This window comes from Sparassis crispa, assembly GCF_003851025.1.
Source record: "Sparassis crispa DNA, contig_000003F, whole genome shotgun sequence".
NCBI lineage: Eukaryota > Fungi > Basidiomycota > Agaricomycetes > Polyporales > Sparassidaceae > Sparassis > Sparassis crispa.
Window position 1 is genome coordinate 350,537 of NW_020939750.1, and position 17,481 is coordinate 368,017.

At 49.2% G+C, this 17,481-nt stretch overlaps 5 protein-coding genes across 5 annotated transcripts; 3 read left to right on the plus strand and 2 right to left on the minus strand.

The window, feature by feature from the left end:
- Positions 1-1,608: 1,608 nt before the first annotated feature.
- Positions 1,609-2,577, minus strand: SCP_0401290 (predicted protein; the record flags this gene model as incomplete). The annotated part of the gene is made up of 5 exons (XM_027756868.1): positions 1,609-1,692; positions 1,749-2,066; positions 2,116-2,160; positions 2,219-2,282; positions 2,327-2,577. 5 exons carry the CDS (start codon positions 2,575-2,577, stop codon positions 1,609-1,611), a joined length of 762 nt encoding a protein of 253 aa, XP_027612669.1.
- A 383-nt stretch (positions 2,578-2,960) lies between these two features.
- SCP_0401300 (Ribosome biogenesis protein) lies at positions 2,961-3,908 on the plus strand (the record flags this gene model as incomplete). The annotated part of the gene is made up of 5 exons (XM_027756869.1): positions 2,961-3,012; positions 3,067-3,356; positions 3,412-3,513; positions 3,564-3,699; positions 3,754-3,908. The coding sequence occupies 5 exons, from the start codon at positions 2,961-2,963 to the stop codon at positions 3,906-3,908; spliced, it is 735 nt and encodes a 244-aa protein (XP_027612670.1).
- A 387-nt stretch (positions 3,909-4,295) lies between these two features.
- SCP_0401310 (hypothetical protein) lies at positions 4,296-4,802 on the minus strand (the record flags this gene model as incomplete). The annotated part of the gene is made up of 1 exon (XM_027756870.1): positions 4,296-4,802. One exon carries the CDS (start codon positions 4,800-4,802, stop codon positions 4,296-4,298), a length of 507 nt encoding a protein of 168 aa, XP_027612671.1.
- An 8,598-nt stretch (positions 4,803-13,400) lies between these two features.
- SCP_0401320 (hypothetical protein) lies at positions 13,401-14,399 on the plus strand (the record flags this gene model as incomplete). The annotated part of the gene is made up of 3 exons (XM_027756871.1): positions 13,401-13,487; positions 13,540-14,275; positions 14,329-14,399. The coding sequence occupies 3 exons, from the start codon at positions 13,401-13,403 to the stop codon at positions 14,397-14,399; spliced, it is 894 nt and encodes a 297-aa protein (XP_027612672.1).
- A 1,762-nt stretch (positions 14,400-16,161) lies between these two features.
- SCP_0401330 (hypothetical protein) lies at positions 16,162-17,182 on the plus strand (the record flags this gene model as incomplete). Its single annotated transcript, XM_027756872.1, has 3 exons — positions 16,162-16,266; positions 16,322-17,057; positions 17,112-17,182. 3 exons carry the CDS (start codon positions 16,162-16,164, stop codon positions 17,180-17,182), a joined length of 912 nt encoding a protein of 303 aa, XP_027612673.1.
- Between the last annotated feature and the right edge of the window lie 299 nt (positions 17,183-17,481).

Genomic DNA, 17,481 nt, shown 5'->3' on the forward strand with positions numbered 1-17,481 from the left:
TGCGCCTTGTATGCATCATATTATTGCTCAAATACTCGACCAGAGTCGCGCATTCGGTTGTATCCTGCTTTGCAATCTCCTCTGCAGAAAAGATTGCCCTCCCTGTATGTCCTCTTACCCGCCTTTCCCCTCTCACCCCTCTGCTGTTGCTCCCGACAAAGCATTATAGCATAGCATTCGCACTTTTCGGTGTTTCCCTAAAAATTTGAATTCTGGTCCTGTACGCAGTCAATCGCCAAACTAAGAGTGTCCTTGATCAATCCAGTGCGAGCGATGACAGCGGTAAATAGCAAGACGGGAGGGAGATGCGATATGATAAAATTGAGATTCATGCTATGGCTAGGGCGCATAGGAAGCCCTGCGACATCCACGAGGGAATGAATAAGTTGACTCGTACTATATTCATCGAGGTCTCAACTGCCGCCCAGACATTTAGATCACACCCCTCGTCATCTGTTTGCTTTCTTTTTGTCTGTGCTCACATTACACAAAATGGTACGAAGAAAGGAAATTTGATATGCAACGAAGTTAGTCTGCAGTGACGCATAAGTATGATTAGGAAGCTCACTCCTAAATGAATTGTTTAAAGGCTTCAAAACGCTGTAGAATAATACGCCCGTTCTCCAAAGACCGCACTCCTTCTAATAAATCGGAACCGTTTGGCACAGGAATTAGCGCATGGTCGACGATTTGCTAAAGAGGGAACTGCGCATTTATAACGGAGTTGAGGAGTGTATTCGTGACGGGGATCTTATAGAATGTCGGAACGGTTCCCTGATGACGATCCCAGCGAATACTTTGGCTGGTATGGTCAGCCGTCCAACCAGCCGGCGACGATTATTGTTTTCATAAAATGCGTCAATAGCGTCTACAATTAGCATGGTTTCAGGATCGTCGTGTCACGACACTTGAGAGTTATTAGCATTAACGTCGGGTCCTGACACTCTACCGGCGTACCTTAACCACCTGGAAGAGAGGAAATTCCTTGAAGTCACCGCCGTCAAGAACGCAGACGTCCGGCGTGACCTCAATGTACACACAATACATTAGGAAGCTGATCTCCAATCACTGGTGTAGAACACGGTCGGGTTCGTCATAGTCCAGAGCAAACTAAGGAGAGAAAAGGTGAAATCATCGACCGCGGATTCCGATGGTGGCCCGTGAAGAAGTCTTTCAAGTAGCGGAAGAGTCGCCTCGATTTAATTGATGGTCCAGGAGGCATGTCGACATGACAGGGTCCACTGCGGGCCCAAGCAAGACAGGATCACCGAAAAACGTGGCCACATCCTCGTTCACGACAGCGATGTTATACGCCAACAGATCGTAAGCGGTCGAGTGTTTCGCAGGTTTCGCGCCATGGCGGCATCAGACAAGCAGCAGAATTCAAATGCACGGGAGAGCCAGCCTCTTCTTGATAGGGGCCCTGCCCCCCAAGCTCCAGTCTCCACGTACACCATCACTAGGCACTAGAGATGATACTCCTCAGTGTTTTCAATATTTGGACTTGGTCCTGTACGCTGTCTAAGCACTCACGAATCCAAGGGTATCGTTTATATCCAGCGCCAACGCTACGCATAACAACATCAGGACCCAACAAAACACATGGTATCAGATGACCACAAGCGAATCGTCCGCAAAACCATCATGGGCGGCTTTCATCCCAGAATTGACGTTCGTCTTGAGGACGTGATACTAAGATTAAAACGTCGGGACTTCTCACCAGACTTCGTATAAAGGGAACCACGCACCTTCTTCTTGTAACGTGTCGCATCAGACCGCCACTTCAACACCTCCTTCTCGAGATCCTCGATCGTGTGCGCCTGCTGTTCAACCCTCGCATGCTGGGTGGACAATTCAGAAATGACTGCCTGCAAGTTCTCTTGCAGATTGGATGCTCGCGCTGTCAAGTCGTTTCGTTGCCGCGCAATCTCCACCTCGGCATTCATGCGCAAGTCCCCTTGTATGCGGGTCAGATCCTTTAGTTTCTCCTTCTGCTTCTTATATGCCTGCTTGAACGAGTTGCGTTCATCCTGCAGCTGCTGCAGACGCTCCACGTCTTGCAGTTTCTGTTGGAACTCTCAGCGCAAGACGAGTCGAGATTGGGCGAGTACCAACGGAGCGTATCTCGTTCAGCATAGTTGTCAAGGATCTCAGTAATCGCTGAAGTTTTGCATGTTAGCCAGAGCATGTAGACCTTGAGCGGCGATCAAACACATACCCCCACATCAGATGCTTCGTGCGACAGGGACGATAGAGACAATGTCTCTACAAGGTTCTCTGATCTAAGTAACATGAGCCAAGAATTCAATAATATGTCTCCACGTACTTCGATAACGCCGGCGCGAGCGCGTCGGCTCCGTAGTCCCCGCTCTTGAGCACGACCGCACACGCATCGATCACTTCCCGCCCCATGTCAGCATTTCTACCTCGTTTGGATGACGATGCCCGCTGCTCTGTGTCGTCCCCGTAGTCAGGGTAGAGTCGGATGAGCGTGTCCAGAGTTTGCGATCTCCGGCAGATGGCGCAGAAAGAGCCGGGTTCGACGAAGTTGTAGGTCGCACAGTCAATGCAATACATATGGCCGCAGGGGGTAGTCATAGGACATTTCTCTTCACAGAGGCCTTCAAAACATATGCTGCACCTCATTGTAGATCGCGAAGGCGAACGACGTCAGGAAAAGGGGACGTAGCGGTGCACGGCGCGTCCGCAACGCGAGGCTGTTATATCAGAGTCACGTGCCTGAAAGTCCAGGCGGTGGCTGAAAATATTAGGCATCTTTCCTTCTTAAAATCATGGCATCTCTTCTGAAGACACAAAAATTGCAGGCAGACGTGAAGGGGAAGGGAAAACGTAAGGCCGAGGAGGTAGAAGATGAGGAGGTGGTGGAGGCTGCGGTAGCAAAGAAACCGAGAAACAAGCAGAGAGTTCTACTGCTCTCTTCTCGTGGAGTAACTCACCGTATGAGGCACTTGATGAACGATCTTGAGGCTTTATTACCCCATGTGAAGAAAGGTACGCGACGTGTCGCTCATACTGCTCATTTATAACCCAATATGTCGCGTGCAGATGCAAAACTTGACTCAAAAAATCATCTGAACCTCCTTCCCGAGCTTGCCGACCTCAACAACTGCAATAATGCACTCTACTTTGAGGCACGTCGCCATGAAGACCTGTATTTGTGGGCCGCGAAGACGCCGAATGGCCCCAGTATCAAGATGCACGTCCAGAACATGCATACCATGGACGAGCTGAAGATGACGGGAAATTGTCTCAAGGGCAGCAGGGGCATCTTGAGCTTTGACAAGGCATTCGATGACAGCGAGTGGGGGCGGCTTACCAAGGAAGTGTTCACACATGCAAGTGATCTTTTTTTCTCTACGCTCAAGTGACACGGCGTAACACTGCGTTCAGATCTTCGGCGTGCCAGCACAAGCACGCAAGGCGAAGCCTTTCGTTGATCATGTTCTAACATTCTCCATGCTCGATAACAAGATTTGGTTCCGGAATTTTCAGGTTTGCATGGATTTGCTCCGCCGTACTAGAAAGGCCTGACAATGATACAGATAATAGAGAAGGATCCACTACAGCCCAACGGACCACCTCAAACCTCGCTTGTAGAGATCGGACCACGTTTCGTCCTCACACCAATCCGTATATTTGAGGGCGCTTTCAGCGGGGCGACGGTCTATTCGAATCCTGGTTCATATCTCGACTGCCTGATCAGGTTTCGGATATTGCTAACGTCTTGTTCAGAATTTATCTCTCCCGCTGCGGTACGCATGGCGCAGAAGAGGGAGAAGGGTAACAAGTACAAGAGCCGGAAGCATGCGCAGTTGGAGAGGAGTAGCAGAAAGGAGGGTCGTAGGAGAGAAGAAGATGAGTTGGCTGTGGCTAAGGTGTTCTCGTAGGTATAGATTGTAGCAATCATTTCTCGTTCTCCGTTCATTGGACCGTCTTACCACATGGCTCACGAGACTACACTCAGAAACTGTAGGTATGGAAAATCACTTTGAAAAAAAAAAAGGGGCGGGGAGGGGGGGCTCAGGCCAACTTCAAATCAATCTACACTGTACAAATGGTAGTAAGCCAATTTGTAAGGACAAGCTAGGGGCATTCGGTAAAACATATAAGGGCAAGACAAATTGCGAGAGCATACGTTCTAAAGCTAAATTTCGTCGAGCTCCCGTTCAATACACGACACAGGCATGATCTAGGGACTGAGCCGGGTTATGCTGTCAGAACGTTAGGTACTGGCAACGATACGACGCATTACACTCACAGGACAAAGATGCAGCTTAAGCGTAAAAGATCCCCTCGCGGATAGGCATCGGTACTTGAGCAGGATTCTCTTTGTTAATGTCGACAAAGCTTTGCGCCAGCTTTTCGTGCGAGCCGGCTGGCAGAAGGCCAGCCCTCTCCCAGTCCTTCAGAGCGACCGTGCACCAATACCTGCAACCGCTACCGCTGCCATCGTAGCGGTACTTGTCACGCTGGAGCTCCAACAACACGGAGATGAACTGATCGGCGGTGGTATCAGACCGCGCCGCATCGACGACGACAATGCGAGTGCTGCTCTGTGACGTATGGTACTGATGGCCTGTAACCATCAGCAATCCGGTAATACTATCCGAGCCCGGGGTCATGTCGAAGCGGATAGAACTGCGTTTCGGAAGAGCGAGGAAAATCCTCCAGTGGAGGATCGCGCCGGGATCTCTAGATGGAGGGGAGCCGCAAATGTAGACGGTGCTAACGACGGACGACCTCTTTTCATCGTCACAATCTCTGTAATAAACAGTACTCATAGTCTACTGGGGGACAAGATGTGAGTATAAATAGCAGGATGAATTGCTGACATACATCTGACGATGTGGAGCAGTGAGGCGTTCGGCAGGGTTGAGAGGAGTGAAGGAAGACATTCAGTCGGTGCCTTCTTATGTTTTTGGATTCGTTGATGGGCAAATATCAACACAACAGTCATACACAAGTGGGCGACATGCAATTTCGCCGTCAGTAATCATGCCATATCTCCGCGACCATCATTTCAAGCAACCCGAAAAGGCTTCTGATAATCGAGGCCACCGAATCCACATGCCTATAGATACAGCTGTCAGCCCACATGAGTACTTAATCCCCACGAGTGAGAAGATTAACCAGATGCATTGCGAGTATGAACCACCAATTTAAGGACGACCTTGTTACAAGAATGACCGGATAAAGTTTAACATGCTATCATTTTAATGGTGGTGGAAAGAAACTTGCCTTGGGTGACGAGGGCAGGGTGTATGACTCGAGCAGATCAAATGATTCACCTGGGAGGACATAACAGAAGTTCAGTGATTCGCAAGCGCTACATGAGCGCTGTAACGAACATCCCCTATCGATTAGAGACACGCTTCCGGAACAATACCGTGGACTCGTCGAGAGTGCACTCAAATACAAGGATGGGAGACACCGATATATTAGACGCCGTCCACAGTCGTTCCAGATTAGGCAAGTCCTGTAAATGACTCGTCTACTCTAGTCTGTTTGACCAAGAATGTGCTGCAATCGACATGTCGTAATCTCAGACCCAGAATCAGATGACACTATCTATTATCCTATCTACGACTTAGGCCAGTCAGAACCCTACTATCGTCGGATCTTCCAATTATGCTTCCGTCCGAAGAGCGAGTCGGCGAGGCGGAGAACAAACCGTAGGCGTACATAGGGCCAGATGATGCCCAGTTTTTTGTCATCTATTAGGCGCTATAAGATCATCTATCATAGCTGAGTCTTAAATGGGCGCTGTGGGAAGACCTCTGAACTGAAGCATCTGAACAATACCATCGGCGCACGAAGAGCTCGAGCTACTATTGTGCATCTAACGTAAACCGAAAGAACAACCATTTGAAGCACCGTGTTGGTAGTAGACACTGGAAATTTACCTTTAAGATATCCGACATGACTCGTGAGTACGGTGGTAGTATAATTGAAAAGGTATGGTCGCAGAAGTCCAGACTAGTTGAAATGCTTCTTTATGGGCGCATCAGGAAAAACCTCTCGGGCTAATAAGCCTGTATACTGCAGAATACTGACCTTATTCGCCGTCATCTGATTAACCGTCATTTTTTCTCCGAAACCATCCTTATTAGTAGTAATTACAACGGTTTGAATGTGATAACGGTGCACCCGTCATAGCCATAGCTTATTCGCACTTATGGCCTGAATTCTAGTATATGCTCCGCTTACTTTAGGCATCTCGTTCCAATGTTGTGCACTTCCAGAATTACACAAGCAAATTGGAACAGCTGTGATTTCTGCAAGTACATAAATACAATTCACGGTCACTACCCTTCCTAAGTCCCACAACATTGCCTTGTACATACAGCACCCTGCTCAAAGATGCACTGTTCTCACTGTGACTCTCCTAAATGCTGGACCCTGCAAAGGGCATTCTCAAAGCCTCTGAATTGAGAAGTAGCCTGGACAATGGGAAGGATGATAAAGGACTATAATTTATCACTGAGAAACATACATACCCTAGGTGCTTCCACTTCCATCCAGCAGCAGAGAAGGTAACTCAAAGACTTCCTGTTTGTGCATCGCGTGGGTAGTTACCCAGGAACACGAGAACTTCGAGAACAGCGAGGACGGGCTGGCAATGAGAGATGTCGGCTACCTTGTCATCGGTAGCCAGAGTTATGAACACATGGTGAGGTAGTAATTGAAGCAGTTCACGAGGCGTCGACGAGACCACCTCAAAGCATGGTGGAAGTGAATATCGACAAAACTTGACGGTGCATGTGCACTACACGTGACATTGTTGAGAGGAACAAGCAAGCCCAAATAGCGTCCGTTTACTTAGCGAGCGCCAAGTTGCTGCGTCAACGCGCGTGAACCTCGAAGTCTCTCCGAGCGGAGAGACTCCGACTCTCATCTTATCAACACTTGTACCATCTTCATACCTACGGTCTGCAGGCGACGTCTTGGTTTGCACAATACATATTCTATCTGGTCCTTGTCCTTAACCTGTCTTACTCGCTCTCCCATCTCAGTCGACAGCTTTCACCTGTTCATCACCGGCATTGTCTTTAAGCGTCGTTCCTCTGTCTGCTACATGTGTCTGGCTCCCTTCCCTCTTATGTCACTGTAGGTCAATATGCAGTGAGTGTATGATTGCATAGAGATAACATGGATGCTCACCATGTTTAACTGCCAGCGACAGTTGACACCAGTAGTACAGCATAGCATCATCTGGTATGTTGTTACCTTTTGCTGTGTTGTGTCTCCGACGACTCACCTTAGTCCCACAAGTATATCCCTGAACATTGAAGTGCAGCCATCAATGTATTGTGTGTGATGTTCCTCCTGTTCTTCTGGTAATGAGGTATGTTGTCACATCTTTGAAGTGTCCACCCTCCCGTAAGCACTTTGACAGTCGCATGCCTGCCTTCTTACTGACATTCTTCTACAGGTGCACAGCCATCATGGTGTACAATGCGCTCATGGGGCTCAGCCCGCTCAAAGCCGGCGACACCGTGCTCATCTAGGGCACTGGTGGCATGCCCATCTTCGGCCTCCAGTTCGTTCATGTCCGGCGCGACGGTCATTGTCACCTTGTCCTCCAATGAGAAGCTCGAGGTCGCGCGCAAGCTCGGTGCGAAGCAGTGTAGATAGGTTCAGGCTTTCAGGAGCCGATGAGACTGGGATGTAGCTATGGCATGTACATGTACCAATGCACTTCAGTCAATATATCTTGTTATCCTACTGCCTTGGTTTGAACTGAATGGAACTATCATATGTCCTTAAGTGCTCGAATCCATTGGAACTTGTGCTGAATGATGTTGAATAAGTGTAAATAAGTGCAGATGATTTCCACTAGGTGAGGGGGACCAGCCGATTCAGCATTATTCCACAGTATCGCCCTAATGAACATAATAAACTTAATTCCGTGAATTCGACCAAATTCTAACTTTTGTTACCATATTAGCACAGGAGGTTTTTCCTGATGTGGTATAGGGTCTATCGTCGCATCAGCAAAATGGGCAATTTGTCTTATCGGTCTTACCGCTCTTATCAAGACGTTCAAGACGTTCAGTGCCCAAGACGGCATGGTCTTGAGTAATGAGGTTCATTTCTTGAAAAAGCGGCATCAAGTCATTCTCAAGCCTGTCAATTGCTATGCAAGTCTGACTCAAGGTCGATTCAACACACAAATAAGATGCAAGGAAGTCTTTCAATCTGGGTTAAGTACATACAAACTGTAACTACCACAATATAGGAATACATATAGAAGCAACTAATTCCATATCACGAGTAGCATAATACAGTCTCTGTCCACCACATAAACAAAATGGTAAGACTCACTGCACAAATGATCTGACCCGATTCTTGAAGTTCCCACGAGCGACATGCACAGTCCCACATATGAAGAAGGGCCTGGCCGGCCGTTGATCAATGGGACAAGCACAGAGTGAGAATCTGTATGGGACGCGATGAGTATCGCGATCAAAGCACCTTAAAGGAAAGCACATACTTGAATGTCTGTCCCTTGCCACGGCGGACTTGCCCTACAAGTGCTCGCGCCCCTCACATTCTGGGTGCTTACAGAGGCCCCGTCACCTCTCCGATGCCACATTTCTAAACTGTGAGTACTGCATGTCATCCTGCTGTCTCTTCCAAGGCATACACCCCATCCTCGCATCGTCTCGCTGTCGCTGATGTTCTTGCAATTGCAGCGTTCAGAGAGCATCGCGGTTTTCACCCCCCTGTTGCGCGGGGTTCATCGATGCACGTTGGATGATTCGACCCGAATTTTGGACATCCTGCAACACAGTCAGCTTATAAATGCAGCCTTAACAATCATGAGGGACATGCCAGATGTGATGCGAAGATCTGCAAGGGCAAAGGTCAGGATCAGAAACCTCAAGACTATGGCACATACCTCAATGCTCTCCCCCTGCCTCGGCCGACACTTCAATAGGATATTCCGTGGTCCCGCAAGCAGCGTAACGTGCGTCCCCTGAGTATTCACGTGCTCTCCCGCCTCTACACCATATTTCAATGTGCTATGAGCAGCACACAGTGCTATCAGTGCTGCATGTCGTGCTGTGGTCCATTTGCCCTGTTCAATTATGTCCCTCCCTACTTTCCCTACTCTCGGCTTGGCACTCATCATGATCTTCGGCATTATGTAAAAGATGTGCCAAAAATATCTCAACACTTTGTATGCAAGATCATGCATGCATTCTTCATAGGAAAGGTTCAAGTGTTCTTTGGGGCATGATTAGCTTTCAAACCATCCAGAATTCAAGCAAAATGAGGGAAGCCCGCATCCACAGAGCAGAGCGCGAGCAACCGCAAATTCCGATCTAGCCGAGATGCGGGTCTAAAATAAGGCACCTGCCGAGGCGATCAAAGTAGGGAAATTAGGGAGGGACATAATTGAACAGGGCAATTCCTATGTTCGCGTCCCGTTCTCGCATCTTGTCTCGCCGCTGCTGACATTTTCGCATCTTGCCTCGCGTCCGCCGAACGTCCAGCGAGCAATGCTGTCTTCACTCTTCACCCCCTGTTGCGTGAGGCCCTTCGTCATGCTGTCGCAAAGCAACGGGCGGTCAGCTCATCAAAGCAGGCAGTGAATCAGAGGAAGTACTTGCAGCGACATGGCGATGAAACTCAACCATTGTTAGTGTTTGTTCTTAGATCACGTGCCCGCCGGGCCGATACATGACTCGGAGTCTCGGAAGCTTTGAAATCTTGTCCCTCCCTTCTATCATCAGCTTGTGCGTGTATATTCTAGAGATCATCTCCTGAGGCCTGAGGTCTCGAAGCTTGATGCAAGTTCCTTTCAAGTCTCGGGTGCTCTGGAAGACAATATTGTTCATTACCTGCCTTACTGCCATGATGTACACACATACCACTTTGTAGGTGAGCACGACGAGGTGATGTGGGTTAGGAGACATGAGCAACGAGGAGGACGAGGGCGGACCCTGGCAGCCTGCCCAGTATACTCATGCAGTGCGAATGACTCCCCGCATGTGTGCAACTGTACGGGGAGCACGATTGAGTGCAATGAGGGCAGTGAGCACTGCTGAATTCACTGTACCACACAAAGTACAGGTGATTCAGAGGGTTTTTTGTGTACTCTTCTGAATATAGATAATATTTTTAATACTGCGCGCTGTCTCGAGATAAATACATCGGTCTCTGCAAGTCTAAAAGCTTGAAAGTTTGAAACACGAGTATTAATATTGGAGTGCTTGAACTGCACTTGGCAGCATTAGGGTGCTCAAATGCTCCGAAAGATCAAGACCATCAAGATGGAAGCAAGACTGTAAGTGCACCAAGCCGCCTTCAACATGCCAAAGACAGACCAAGACGCGTGACCTTTTGCTGATGTCCACGAGGTGATTGGAATGTATACTATCACGTGGGGGGAGTTGCAAAATCCAAAAAATCGGCAACACTGCCGTCGCTGCTTCCACACTCAATAAATAAATCAGATAAAATTGTAGGACGATACTAAACACCAGTAGATGTGTTCTACCAAGCCAGGGGTTCAGGCATTCCGGGATTGCTGAATGAGACGTCAAATACCACATTTGCAACTATGGTAGGTGTACTAATATCAAAGATCTCTCTTGATACTGAGAATGACTGACCCAAGTGATGTTTGGGTGACAGCAATATGTGCTACAGCACTGTGTTCCACCATCCCGATAAGTGTTTTGGGCAATCAGACATGCTTCAGCCTGCATTTTGTAACACTCCCGATGAAAAGCGTGACGACGTATAGCCCGATATGGCAGCCGCGTGAGCGCTCCGTCCGCGAGATGAGCGTGACATCTGTGTGACAAAATCAGCAACACCACCCCCCGTCAACACCCACCACCGGCATCTTGCCATCTCTCCCTCCTCACCACGAGAACATGTAAAAAAATTTGCAAAATGTAATGTGGAAGTGCATACATCTGCCCATGTAAAAATGAAGACAAAGCATCCCGGAATACAGAAGAGGAAGCCCGAGCGCTCAAAGATCGGTAACTCCCCCCTCATGATAGTAAGTACGCCGATGCTGTATTCGGTGTGGCGTGTGAGTTGCGAGATGCGGCATTCAATCGCAAGAGGTTTCCGATGCCTTCACTAATTGTTCACCTACCCTGCATCGTTAATCAGGAAACTACACACCATCTTGGGTGTCCTGCCCAAGACCATTAACACCGAAGACAATTTTCTTAGCCAAGACGGGTCCAAGACACACAAGACGATCTACAAGTCATATTTGATAGTACTACAGCAGGTGTTAAGTAAACGTTACAAGTATGACGCCGTGCCACGATCTCAGCACGGATTCCGGTGATCTTGCATCCTTCTTTAGGGGAAAAGGGCTTTGCGGGTTGGTTTCAATTCGGAAGACTCGGACGTGAGAAGGAGAGGTGCAGAAGTGCGTTCAGCTGGCACCCACAATGATCAGGCCTTTGTATCATTCATGACCATGAAGATGCTCGGCCACTGGTGCCATTCAAGATTGGGACTCGCTAATATATCCATGTGACTATGAGGATAGAGCAATACTCGCATGTAAATTGACAGTGAAAGCCTTAATATAACAGTAACTCTGTCGGGCTGAGCAACTTGAAAGCAGTGAGAAATGTAAGTAGGTATGATATGACCTTAGAGGTGTAGTACACACTCTCGAATAACGGGGGCGATCAGCCACAGACTTGTTGTACCGACAATGATCCCTGGAAGGGGGGGCCCGAACTGTCGAACTTCTGCCCGGAAAGCTCATGGAGGTGCACAACTCAGCCATTCCTGTGCAATCCGAGTTCGGTGCTCACGTCAAGTGTCAGTACTGGCATACCGCATCAACGCGAGGAAGGGAAGTGATAGTGGAGGTGCACCGGATTCTGGCTGATGACAGGTTGAGGGGTAGGACCGTAGCCAGAGTCCGCGGAAGGCAAGGCCACACCACACACGTTCGCGTGGATGCCGGTAAGTTAGGTCCATCGCAACACTGCATGCTACGTGAGTTACACCAGGCGTGCAAAGAGCATGGTAATGACCTTGCAGAAGAGGAGCATCTGGGCACCGCGGGAAGGTCAGTGGAGCATCTGATCCTCTGGAATGGCATGCACCCCGTACTTAGAAGAGGTGGAAGTGAGGTGGAAGTGCATATCGTGGACGAACCCATACATATCCGCTGAGATCTGCGGATGCAGAACGTGCATCAGAATACATACATAGAATAGTCATTACACTCGCTCGTAAGGCCCGAAAGCTTGTGTCGTAGTGGATGTTAGCTACCCCTACATTTTTTGGTACCAGAGATGTGTTACGATATGGCCTGCTTTTCCTAGTACGACGGTGCTTGTCACTTTATATAGTCTCCCAAAGGCAGACTGACACTCTGCTTCAACCTTCGTTCCTCAGGATATCCGAGGAGTCCGTGTCTGGTGTCTGCTATCAATAAGGTGGTCCTTATCGGTAGGTTGGGTATTTTCATCTCCGCAAATCACGTGCACACGCGACGCGTCAAAACGTGTTCTCATCTACCCATGCAAGTCTCGCATTTCTGCCGCATCCTCATAGCTCTCTGGTACACAGGGTGTTCTCCTGTTATGTACTGTCTGTAGACTGGATGTATTTTTAGAAAATCTATGCCTCAGGGCCCTCAGAACAGCTAAATCCACTAGTACTGTATTTTAAGTGGGGGATATCAATATGTTGCACTGTTTACAACCATGGTAGTGGTAGCCAGAGTGACTCCCAATTAGTCCTCTGTATTTCTTCAACAGTCTTATGCTAGAAGGAGGTACAAAATTATTGGGATGTGACTGTCCAAGTTCAAGCCAGAACTTTCACAACCCATCCTCAGTAGTTGCTCCTCTTGTTACCCTTTGGATGTGCTTCTTTTGCTTGTCTCCTACAGCTTAAAAGGCATGCCATTTGACAGAGATATCTCGAATGTAACAACGACCGCTTCCCTGGAGTATGTAGTATCTGTGCCCCGTGAGCTTGCGGCGAGCGCTTGTTCTGTTATTTCCAGCTCCGACTCATTCTCTTGCAGTCACGCAATTCCGTCCCTGCGAGTCCAAGCTCCGAACGAAATTGGGGACCTACCGATAAGCCCCCGGCGTTAAAAACTAGACTATAACTTTATACAAAAAAAATCATCCGCGCACGCCACTCCCCACGCACGAATTGCAATTCTCCCACCCACAAAATGTGTCTCGACACACGAATTGCCGAATTGCGGGGGGAACGTATGACGGTTACTTCGTACAACAAATCATTTCCGCGCATTTGCCGTCTACATGTCCAAACTCGGCAGTTCCCACGGTGGACTCCCAGGCTCTTCAGAGAGGAACGACTCTCTCTTCCTATCTACTACGTGCTCGTTTACGAGGCTACCACAAATGGGCCCTGCGACTCCAAGCAGCCTCATGCCTTATTTCGACCCTCCTCTACCGTGTTCATTCGACCACGAAGGTTCAAAACCAGAAGTACGTTTGAGCCACGATGTGGACACTGTAGGAGGAACTGACAAATACACAGTGCTATGCAGAACATGCAAGGGTGATCCCAGCTGTCACAAATTTCATGCCACCTAGTTCGGTCGTCGAACTTACCGAAACGACACCTCCCTTGTTCGATCCCATCAGCGTACATCGCATCAGTTCAGATACGATCGTTAAAGTGGAACACTACCATCATTACGTCGAAGCTCTCAATCTCTCCATGATTCGGGCGATGACCACGATACCAGTTCCCGAAGTGCGCCAAATCGTTCAGCACAAAACTTTCACATACCTAGTGATGGAATACATCGAAGGGCGTACATTGGACCAATGTTGGTCGGAGCTGAGCCATATTCAGAGACTCCGTGTTGCGCAGACACTGCGGGGGTACATTGATCAACTGCGTACGCTCACACGCGCTGTACCGGGTACTCTGGACGGTTCGGCCTGTGTGGGACCGTTTTTCTCCGCTATTGATGCCGAACCATTCGCGAGCTACGATGAGCTCGTCGACTGGTACAATCACAAGGTCGATGTCGTCAAGAAGATGCGGAAGGCGCCTCCCGATATCGGCACCTTCGACGACTCGGCACCTCTAGTATTCACGCACCAGGATCTGAATATGAGGAACATCATCCTCGCGAATGACGGGACTCTCTATGTTATTGACTGGGGTTGGTCCGGGTTTTACCCTGAGTGGATGGAATACGCCTGCATGGCGAGATACGATGATGCACCACAGTCATGGAAGGATCTGATCCCCTTCATTACAGGCAAGTATCTTTCGTGCTTGCCAGGTCTAGCGCACGCTGACCCTTCTTGATAGGTCCCCATGAGGATATGTTCAATCTCCTGTGTGACATTGGCTGGGCTTTAGAAGTTGGCTATATGATGTAATGCACTTCGGCTGTGACATAGTACCAGTCTGCGTGTGCCATGTAGAGTAACCAGATACCTGTGAGTACATCGGTCCTGTGGATGATACGTTCTCCCTATACCGATATTACTGAATAAGTTCGCTTCCAGAGAATTCGAGAAGGCTTGATGTCCACTAAAAATTTGTCAGATAGAGCCTAACGTGTCCAAGTGTTTTTTCACCTTCGAGTCCGATAGGGAATATTTCGTACTGCAGCACGCTGCAAGCAAACTCACGATGATGGCAATTGAACTCGTTGCGCGCTAGGAAGATCAAGGTTCCACATCCAAATATGCAATTTACTCGTGCGACGACGGTAATATCAGTGACACACTGTACGCAGATGGCGTTTGTGGTGCCAGAAGGTAGTAACTCTGCCTGTAATATGGTACGATCCACTACACTCCGCCGGTAGACTCTTCCTCGACCGCGTTCGTCGCAGTCGCGTTTTGCACCGATCCATACAAGTACGAGTCTTAGGCGCTTCAGCAGCGGAATAATCCCATTCGAATCCTGATTCGTATCACAACATCTATCCGTAGAGTCTGGATCTCATTCGTGAGCTTCTTGAAACTCATCACCTGCGGTACGTATAGGAGAAGGATGGCAAGTAGAAGAGCGTGAAGGACGCGCAACTGGATAAGAAAAAGGAGGAACGTAGGAGTGAAGAATTCGACTCGTTGACTACTTCGAGGACCCACCAGGTCCAGTTGCAAGACAACACGTCAGGGAGTTACTCGATTGGTGGAAGAGGTGTGTTCACAGTAGTTTTCCGTCTCACAACATTTATCTGATGATATGAACTATGCAGAAATATATTTCCGCATCATTGTCGATCGAGCACAGTTCAGGTGCAATCGGGACAGCGAAACGATGGGTCGGTCGCTCAGCGTGCTCTCCAGCGGTTGGCGAAGGAGCATCCGGATGAACAATGAGTCCTTGAGCAGAGCCGCATGTGTGCGGGCGGTAATGTAACAATACTTATTTGTATATATTGAACTGGGAAGAATATGAAATCGGACGTACCATGTACATTGGCTAGGATGGTCGGGCCTCAATTGAATATCCGGAGGAAAGAGAAGTAATGCCCCGGCGTGTGGCGGCATATCGAACATACATTAGACGGTGCTCGAACGCGACATAAACTTTCACTAAGATGTCATTGATACAATTGTTATGAGGTATGTAACCACAACAACCTTCAAGTATATTACATAGGGCGATACATGCAGACCAATTCTCGAGCGCGTTGCGTCACGTATGTATGTCGTTTATACACGCTCAGCGTTGTAATGTATCGTAAACGAGGCTACAACTGTTAGACCTATTACATGGTATGATCCCGTTAGAACCGCTGTGTAAAACCTTCCCGGTTTCCGTGATGGAGGAGTTGCAGCCGCGGCTGTCGTTACTGTGCCTTGCAGTTGGATTCCTGTTTGGCCAATATTTTTATCCTAGGCCTTCCGTTCTGGGTGACAACAACTTCGGAGTGATCGACGATCTAGACAGCCGCGGGTATCGTTCATGCATCATGCACATGATCGTCGTGCAGTCCCCTTGTAATAAACGCGAACGATGGTATGATTTCGTCTCTTAACTTTGTCGGAGAGTGATCTCGCTCACGTTATTCAGACAAAAGAGCCTTCAACGCGAGATAGAATTTCTGTGCCACCTACATACCGTGTTCTTTGTGCCTCCTTCGAATCCTTTTATTGTGCATGAGCCCATCTGTCTACCTTGTCGATGACTTCCACCTCAGACTCAGAGGCGGCCGCTCCCCACAGCCTGACGCCTCGTTTCGATCCTCCTCTGCCGTCCGCGTTCGACCATGAAGGTGCCAAGCCAGACGTGCGTCCTCAGTCGTGTTACAATTGACCTAACAAAGGTATTGAACATCGTGCAGTGCTATGCGGAACATGCGAAGTTGGTTCCTGCCGTCCAAGACTTCATGCCCCCTACGTCGGTGGTCGAGCTTGCCAGAGCGACGCCCCCACTGTCTGACCGCGCCAATGTGTACCGCATCGGCCCAGATACCATCGTGAAAGTGCACGAATACTACCCGTGCGCCGAGGCTTTCAATTTGTCGATGATACGAGCGATGACCACCATACCCGTTCCCGAACTACGGCAAGTCGTCAAGCACAAGAACGACACGTATCTGGTGATGGAGTACCTCCGCGGACGTACACTGGCTCGATGCTGGTCGGCACTGCGCTCCTCCGAGAGGCTCAGGATCGCGGAGACGCTCCGCGGCTACATCGCCCAACTGCGTACGCTAAGACGCGCCGTCCCTGGCGCGCTCGACGGTTCAGCCTGTAACGGACCTTTCTTCCCGCCCGACGGCGCGGGTCCGTTCGCGAGCTACGCCGAGTTCGTCGACTGGTTCAACCACAAGGGCGACGTCGCTAAGAGCACGGGGAAGGCGCCATCCGACCTCGGCACTTTCGACGACGCGTCTTCGTTAGTGTTCACGCACCAGGATCTGAGCATGCGGAACATTCTCCTCGCGAACGACGGGACCGTCTACCTCATCGATTGGGAGTGGTCTGGGTTCTACCCTGAGTGGATGGAATACGCTTGCATGGCGAGAAATCAAGATACCCCGCAGACTTGGAAAGATTTGATCCCGTTCATCGCAGGCGAGTGTTCTCCTGGCCTGCAACTCGTGTGCAACGCTGACTGTTGCTGATCAGGCTCTCATCAAGACATGTTCGAGCTCCTTTGCAATGTTAGTTGGACTATAGTAGTAGGCCGTGATATGTAGCTGCGAGCCGTTCTGGTCGTGGCCGTGTATGTTTGCGTGGGCCGTGTACAGTGTTCAAATCGCCATCCAGTAATCTGGTGGTATGTGTAAACTTCCCTAGGAATATTGGTGAACTCGCGGGAATTCTATATCCGCGTTGCAGCGTTCATGGCCTTCAAGAGGGGGATATCGCCTTGGTTTGGCTGGTCATTGATTGGTGTTGGGAGCCGAAGCTAGAGCATGCAATCCTGTCAAAATCGCCTCCCCGTTTTTGATGAGCCATATCTCGCAGATGGGCCCAAATTCAATAGGTGAGTAAG